At 36.2% G+C, this 8,999-nt stretch overlaps 1 protein-coding gene across 1 annotated transcript in view; it reads right to left on the minus strand.

The window, feature by feature from the left end:
- The window catches only part of LOC141340460 (plastin-2), a 28,265-nt gene extending 22,548 nt beyond the window's left edge, over nucleotides 1-5,717 (minus strand). The window contains exons 1-2 of the mRNA XM_073845436.1: nucleotides 5,612-5,717; nucleotides 1,020-1,109 (exon numbers count right to left, since the gene is read on the minus strand). Coding sequence (XP_073701537.1) covers nucleotides 1,020-1,086 — 67 coding nt within the window. The 5' untranslated portion in view covers nucleotides 1,087-1,109; nucleotides 5,612-5,717. The remainder of the gene's footprint in view (nucleotides 1-1,019; nucleotides 1,110-5,611) is intronic.
- Nucleotides 5,718-8,999: the final 3,282 nt, after the last annotated feature.

Consider the following 8,999-nt stretch of genomic DNA (forward strand, 5'->3'; position numbering starts at 1 on the left):
AGCTAATCATGTTAAAAACATGCTATCAACTTGATAACCATTCTAGAAATATGCTAGCAACTAGCTAATCATAGCATGATTTGCATTTTTTTAACATGTTGCTAGCATTATTAACAAGTTCTTAGCATTTTGCTAGCATGATTAGAAAGTTACTAGTATGTTCCTAGCATGTAGTTAGCATGATTAACAAGTTTCTAGCATGTTTCTAGAATAACTAGCCTGTTGCTAGCATGATTAGCAAGTTGTTAGCATATTATTTGCATTGATAACCATTCTAGAAACATGCTAGCAACTAGCTAATCATGTTTAAAACATGCTAACAACTAGCTAATCATGTTAAAACATGCTAGAAACTTGCTAATCATTCTCGAAACAGGCCAGCAACTTGCTTTATGATACTAGCAACATGCTAGTAACACGTTAATAATGCTGATAACATGTTAATTGTGTTAGAAACATACTAGCTACATGCTAATAACATGCTAATCATGCTGGAAACATGCTAGCAACTTGCTAATGATGCTAGATGCATGCTAACAATGTGTTAACAACTTGGCAATCAGTCTAGCAACATGCTAGTCGTGTTAGAAACATACTAGTAACATGCTAATTATGCTAATCATTCAAGTAACATGTTAATCATGCTAGAAACATGCAAAACATCCCTGCTGAAAAAACAGCTAATACCAGCCTAGGCTGATTGGCTGGTTTTAGCTGTTTTTTTTCACCAGGGATGCTAGAAAAAATGTTAGAATCATGCTATCTACATTCTAACCATGCTAGCAACATGCTAATCATCTAATCTATCTATATAAAGTTTAAAACTTCAAGCTTTTACAGCTGCTTTAAACTTTCAGGCTAGACTTTCAAGCCAACCTAAAGTTGATGAACTGTTTTGATGAACTCTTTTTAATCTAGTTGCTCTGAGCTGAATCTGAATCTGGATCATGTGTGTTCACACAGACTCTGTAAAGCGGTGTAAATGTGTTCAGAGTGGCTGTAGTCTGTGTGTCACTCACCCACTTTACTGAAGGCCTCTCTCAGTTCCTCCAACTCCTCCGTTGAGATGTGTGATGTGCCCGCCATCTTATACTCTCAAGATATATCACCTGTCAATCACAGAAACAGTGTGTGTTTGTTTCTGCTGCTGTTTGAGATCTTCACCACACTAATGGAGGAGCAACACTATTTAGTTTGTGCCATCTGTTCAACCTGAGATGGGGTTCTATAATCATACAATGCAAATGAACACATCCAGAGAAAAGCTTGTGCAAGAGCTTCACACCGGAAACACAGACTACTGCTTTGAGTAACAGCCTGTGGTTTGAGGAGGAGAAACTAAAACTGCAGTTTAACATCAGCATTGGATACACAGCAGAATTATGAACATTACTGGACATTTACAGCAGTTACAATAATCTCTACAACCAGCGAATGAGACATCTCGCTGACAGGAAATGTTCTCCAAATGTTCTAGCAAAGTTATGAACAAACGTTCTTCCAGTAACGCTAATACAACGTTCATTCAACATTATCTGGTCTTTAATATTTGCAAAATGTTAACACAGCGTTATTTATACGCTGTTCTTTGACTGTTTCAGATGTAGGAACTGTTTCACTCAGAAAACATTCAAAAGTAGCATTCACGTAATGTTTGTGAAATGATCAAATGAAATCTTCCCTTAATGTTCACAAAAAATGCGTTTTAGAAACATGTTTTAAACATTTGCGCTCATCTGAACACAGAGACGTCATTACTTAGTAGACAATACATGATGATGGTAACATTCTGGGGTTCATTTTCATTTTGAGTACAATGAACTCCAGATGTAACAAAATAACAAAAATGATAATAAAACTGTTAGGAACTTGCTAATCATGCTAGAAACATGCTAGCAACTTTATAAACATGCTAGAAAAATGCTACCAACTTGCGAAAAATGCTAGCAACTTTATAAACATGCTAGAAACATGCTACCAACTTGCGAAACATGCTTACAACTTGCTAATCATGCTAGAAACATGCTACCAACTTGCGAAACATGCTAGCAACTTTATAAACATGCTAGAAACATGCTACCAACTTGCGAAACATGCTTACAACTTGCTAATCATGCTAGAAACATGCTACCAACTTGCGAAACATGCTAGCAACTTTATAAACATGCTAGAAACATGCTACCAACTTGCGAAACATGCTTACAACTTGCTAATCATGCTAGAAACATGCTACCAACTTGCGAAACATGCTAGCAACTTGCTAATCATGCTAGAAACATGCTAGCAACATGCTAATCATGCTAGAAAAATGCTAGCAACTTGCTAATCATGCTAGAAACATGCTAGCAACATGCTAATCATGTTAGAAACATGCTAGCAACTTTTTAATTATGCTAGAAACATATTAGTAACTTTATAAACATGCTATAAACATGCTAGTAACTTGTTAAACATGCTAGAAACATTCTAGTAACTTGTAAGTGATGTTAACAGCATGCTAGTAACTTGATAAACATGTTAGAAACATGCTACCAGCTTGCTAATCATGTTAGAAACATGTTAGCAACTTGCTAATCATGCTAGAAACATTCTAGAAACTTGTCAATGATGTTAACAACATGCTAGCCGAGATAATCGTTTTTGGTCCTAACGAGAACTCTCAGAATATTAGCCCCGACATGGACAGTTTATCAGTTTTCAGATCATCGCAGGTGCGTAACCTTGGTGTCCTCTTTGACCAGCATCTAAAATTTGATAAACATATTGCCTCCGTTATTGGATCCAGTTTCTATCAGCTTCGACTACTGGCTAAGGTCAAACATTTTCTCACCCCCAAAACTTTGGAAATGGCTGTTCATGCATTCGTCACGTCCCGTCTAGATTACTGCAATTCTCTATATTGCGGCATATCTAAATCTCAAATTACACGCCTTCAACTTGTTCAAAATGCCGCAGCAAGACTTCTTCGTAAATGCCATAAACATGAACACATCACACCGATTCTGAAAGATCTACACTGGCTGCCAGTCTCTCAGAGAATTCACTTTAAAATCCTTCTGTTTGTGTATAAATCGCCACATAACCTAGCTCCAGTCTATCTCTCTGAACTTCTTCATCTGTATTCTCCTTCTAGATTACTAAGATCTTGTGACCAGGCTCTATTAGTAGTCCCTCACAGGAGGCTCAAGCGTAGAGGGGCACGTGCATTTGCGGTAGCAGGGCCTCAACTTTGGAACTCCTTGCCTTTAGAGATCAGAATGGCACCTTCTCTGTCTTCTTTGAAGTCCCTGCTCAAAACCTATTTTTTCTCTTTAGTGTATTAATTCTGATATAAAGTTGTTGTTGTTTTTTAAATGGGGTGTGTGAATCTGCTCTGTGGTTTGTTTTATGATTATGTTTTCTGTGAAGCACTTTGGTCAGCCTGAATGGCTGTTGTAAATGTGCTATACAAATAAACTGAACTTGAACTTGAACTTGAACTAGTAACTTGATAAACATATTAGAAACATGCTACCAACTTGCTAATCGTGTTAGAAACATGTTAGCAACTTGTTAATAATGCTAGAAACATGCTACCAACTCGCTTATCAAGCTAGAAACATTCTAGTAACTTGTCACTGACGTAACAACGTGCTAGTAACTTGTTAGTAATGCTATAAACATGCTAGCAACATGCTAATAATGTTAGTAACATGCTAATTGTGTTAGTAAACTGTAAATACAGCTTGAAAACAAAAAAAATCAACCTTATTAATTATTCATGCCCCAGTGTGTGATGGGAACACCAGTGAGAAACATCAGAAAACATGTATATTTACACTTGAACTTCTACAGGCTGAAATTATAAGTACCAATATAGAATTAGCTTTTTTTTTAAATTATTGTCTGAACTAACTTTTTGATTTGTTTTCTATAGTATTTACTACAGCACAGAATCATCTGTATAGGCGGGGTTTTGACTTCCTGCTCGTGAAGATGTGTTTAAGACCTCTAGATGTCATGTTAACAGGAATATGTCAGCAAACAGGAAAGCAGCTTCAGCTCATTTTTTAAAACTTTGTTAGTTTAGATATCCATAAAACAGTCTGTACTGACAGAAACTAACAAAACCATTTTTTAATAAGAGCTCATTTGTGTTTTATTCATCCTGGACGCTCATATCAATGCATTTAACATGCAAATGCTGCTCTCTTTACAGCGACGTCTGTTCACAGCAGTGAACTAATCAGATGCTCATTTGCATCTTTTATCCCAAAGATAAACGCTTTTATTTTAGCAGCGCAAATCTGAGCGTCATGCTTGAGTGAGAACTCTTTCTCTGTCTTTAAAACACTTGAGCAACAGAACTGGTTGAGCGCTGGTTATTTCAGTGTTGTTTCAAAATGTCTGTTGGACGTGTGCATCACATGCTCTGATCTTCCTCTTTCAGACGTGTTTGTTTCCGCACCGCCTGACGACGGCCTGGAAACTGATATGATATCATCTAAAACTGCGGCGGCACATCATATACTCAGCAAAGGTGTGAAGAAAACTTTTAAGACTCAGAGATGAGATGAAGAGCAGATGCTTGAGATCGAGCTGCAGCTTCAGATCAAACTCATGCAGATGAACCGCAGTTTCCTGTTTCACTTTAACAGCAGAGCAAAGCTTCACTTCTGCTTCAGATTACACGTAAAACCCCCAACACTTCAGCAAACCGACACGTACAACAGGCCTCAAACACTGAAAACCTGACACACTGAGAACATTTCACAAACATGACACAGAAAAGTGCAATAGTATTTGAATTCAAAGTGTTATTTGCCATTTCTTTCCGAGTAATTTTGAAATTTGCTTGCATGAAATGTACTTTGTTAAATGCAATGTCAATGGGTTTGTGACCCTGAAGCGCAAAAACAGTCTTAAGTTGCATTGATATATTTGTAGCAATAGCCAAAAATACATTGTATGGGTCAAAATGATCGATTTTTTAATGCCAAAAATCATTAAGATATTCAGAAATCAGAAATTTCCTACCGTAAATATATCAAAACAAAGTTTTTAATAGTAATATGCATTGCTAAGAACTTCATTTAGACAACTTTAAAGGTGATTTTCTCAATATTTTGATATTTATGCACCCTCAGGTTGAATATTTTCAAATAGATGTATCTCAGCCAAATATTGTCCTAATCGTACAAACCAAACATCAATGGAAAGCATATTTATTCAAATCTCAATTTTAAGAATGACTAGTTTTGTGGTCCAGATGTGCTTACATTTGTAACATAAAAGCAAAGATATTAAATTAAATGCATCTGCAAATATAGTATTTTCACTTTCAGATATTTGGACTTGACTGTAGGTCTGAATTTTGCAGTCTGTTGCATTAATATTAACATAAACCTGACAAGTCAGTGTTGAGAAGATAAGAAATGCAGCAGAAGCACAAACCTGCACAATATTTATACACTTAAAACTAAAGGCGGTTGTATGTTCAGCACGTGTGCTCAAGATCTGAAAGCTTCTGCTTGGAAATCAGACTATTTCAGACTATATGAAGCACGTTTTCTGTCAGAATGAGTTCAGATCCATTGAGACATGAGCGATGGGTTTGATGAGTTTGTCTTACCTGCAGACGGACGCTGGGCTTCAGGCTGGTTCTGAGTCTGGACGCTTTCAGAGGAGCTGTAGAGGCTCTATTCAAATGTGAGAGGAAGGAAGTGACTTACAGCGGCCTACACAACACTCGAAACAGGAACACGCACGCTCCATGTCTTTATAAGGTAAAACACTCAGACTAACATGATGGACATCTGACACACTTCTGAGATTTGACAGCGCTGAGGTTTGATCTGCTGAAAGGGTCCATTCAAGAGCGTAACCACACATTTGGATCAACCAATGTTATCATTAAAAAAAAATTCTGCACATTTCCTCATTCTAATGATCCGCCAGGTTTGGATTAAAGGAATAGTTGACCCCAAACCAAAAATCTGATGTATTTGTGTTGATCTTCAGGTCATCATCAGATAAGGATGAGTTTGTTTGTTGATCAGATTTGTATAAGTGTGTCATTCCATCACTGTCTCACCAATGGATCCTCTGGAGTGAATGGGTGCCGTCAGAATGAGAGTCCAAACGGCTGATCAAAACATCACAATAATCCACAATAACCCACTCCAGTCAAAAACAAACAAATCCATCATTAAGACGTTTTTAACTAAAATACATTAAATCTGTAATCCATAATAACACTAAAAGTGGTCTGGTCTGAATTAGGAGAGAAATCTACACAGATCAAGCAGCATTTACAAGCCAAAACAGCTCTAAACAAATATGTGGCTGGATTTTGGTGGACTATTATGGATTACGGACTCAATGTATTTGAGTTAAAAACGTCTTAATGATGAATTTGTTTCAGCTTTTGTCTTACATTTAGACATTTAGCAGATGATGTTATCCAAAGCGACTTACAAAAGAGGAAAATGTAGGCAATCAAAAACAATAAAAGAGCAATAACATGCAAGTGGTATGATAAGTCTCATTTAGCCTCACGCAGTACATGTATATTTTTAAATATATAATAAATAAAAATAAAATAGAATATAAAAGAAAAAAGCTAGGATAGTGTTAGAGGCCTAAAAATAGAGTACAACAAAAACAGAGAAGCTAGTGTTAGTTTTTTTTTTTTTTTTTAAGAAAACAAGCAGTTAAATTAATAGAGAATAAGTCTAAGAGGGCAGTTTTTTTAGAATAGAATTCGAATAGAGAGTGCTAGAGTTAAAGGGTCAAATAAAGATGGAAGACGTGTTTTTAGCCGATTCATGAAGATGGTTAAGGACTCAGCTGTTCGGATTGAGTTGGGCAGGTCATTTCACCAGAAGAGTGCATTTAAATAATGCGCCGTTCCCTTGCAGAACACAAGCATCTAGAGGCACTTAAGTCTGAAGTAATGAATTTAGGCAAAGGAGTCCAGAGCCAGTGGTGGTTTTGTAGGCAAACAGTAATGCCTTGAATTTTATGCGAGCAGCTATTGGTAGCCAGTGTCTCTTCATCAATTGGTGACGTGCGTTCTTTTCCGGCTCATTAAACATTAATCTTGCAGCTGCATTCTGGATCAATTGTAAAGGTTTGATAGAACTGGCTGGAAGACCTGCCAAAGAGAGCATTGCAATAGTCCAGCCTGGACAGAACAAGAGCGTGAACAATGAGTTCTGAAGCATGTTCCAAAAGAAAGAGCCTGATTTTCCTGATGTTAAATAAAGCAAATCTGCAGGATCGTGCAGTTTTAGCAATGTGCTCTGAGAAAGTCATGATCATCAATTACGACTCCAAGGTTTCTGGCTGTTTTTAAAGCAGTTATGGTTGATGTAACTGGATGGTGGGTTTGATGGAACCACAAGCATTTCTGTCTTGGCAAGGTTGAGTTAAAGATGATGGTCCTTCATCCAGCAAGAAATCTGAGAGAAGCTGAGATGTGAGCAGCTATTGTCAGATCATCAGGAGGGAATGAGAGTTGAGTGTCATCATAGCAGTGATATGAAAAGCCATGTTTCTGAATGACAGAACCTAGTGATGCCATGTAAACAGAGAAGAGAAGTGGTCCAAGAACTGAGCCCTGAGGCACAACAATCTAAATACTGACAAAAAGTTGTTCAAATGAAGTTCTTAGCAATGCATATTACTAATCAAAAATTAAGTTTTGATATATTTACGGTAGGAAATTTACTAAGTATCTTAATGGAACATGATCTTTATATAATGATATTAAGATGCATTAAAAGAAAATTTGATAATTGTGACCCATACAATGTATTTTTGGCTATTGCTACAAATATACCTGTGCTACTGTGTCACAAATGTGTTGTAAGAATGTTTTGTTATTGTTCACATTAACTTATAAAAACATTATTTCTCAAGGCTCATTGATGTTACAAGTGCAACATTCAGTTTTTAGGTACGTTGTTTTTTCTTGGCTATGTGAAAGACATTTTATATAGCATTTTATAATTGTGCAAACATTTTGCAAATGAATGTATCTCTGAATGAAACAAGTAGTAACATTTAAAAAATGTTAGACAAACATTCAACTAAAACTTTAAAGAACCAAAACGTTCCATGAACGATGTAAGAATGATGTTTTTATGCTAATGTTTTGAAAACATTATTAAAGACCACCAGAAAACTTTGAATGAAAGATCCATTAATGTTACTGGAAGAAACTATTAAACTACACTATTCTTTAACCATTTGCAAGGAAATGACTTTCAGTAAATACTAGTTGTCATTGTGCTGGAGTATGATTTATTGATGTGATGATACAGTGTTTCACTAGAGTCTGAAAACTGAAGTTGTAATGGGAGTGAGTGTTGAAACAGCGAGTGTGACGTCACACAGAAGACGCGGTTGTCTTTGATGTTTCCGCGGGTTGTGAGTTTGACAGGCGGTTGCTATGGCGGTTGTTAGGGACTCATTCTCCGCGGATCTCTGGTGAGTTTCAGACGCGCTTTATGTCTATTTTTCATGGAGTAAAGTTTGCAGAAATCTGTGAATGACGGAGGAATTTAATCGGATGCAGTGAATGAAGTCCATCAGGTTCGTGCATAAACTCATTTATGTCGCTTTGTGACGCGATCATCGGAAACGGCATTAAACGTGTGCATTAATCAGTGTATTGATCAAATGAACGATGTGTCTGCAGAAAGAAACAGCTTATAGCCTATCATAATAATGGTAAAAAATAATAATTATTTATTTATTAATTAATAATAAAATAAAACAAAATACTAAATCTGTTATTTAATATGGCATGGTATAATAATATAACATGTTCGTGATTGTGTTTGCATTACTGTAATGCACAAAATAGTAAATAAATAATATTTAAATTGTAAATCATTTGTGCATCATGCAGTATGTGTTGCATTGTATTTAACTCTTAAACTGCTGTGCGGTGCAAATATATTATTGCTTCTTCTTTGTCTTTTTTTTTTTTAAATATTTTCTTAGCTATCAGG

Source organism: Garra rufa, chromosome 8 (assembly GCF_049309525.1).
Source record: "Garra rufa chromosome 8, GarRuf1.0, whole genome shotgun sequence".
Taxonomy (NCBI): domain Eukaryota; kingdom Metazoa; phylum Chordata; class Actinopteri; order Cypriniformes; family Cyprinidae; genus Garra; species Garra rufa.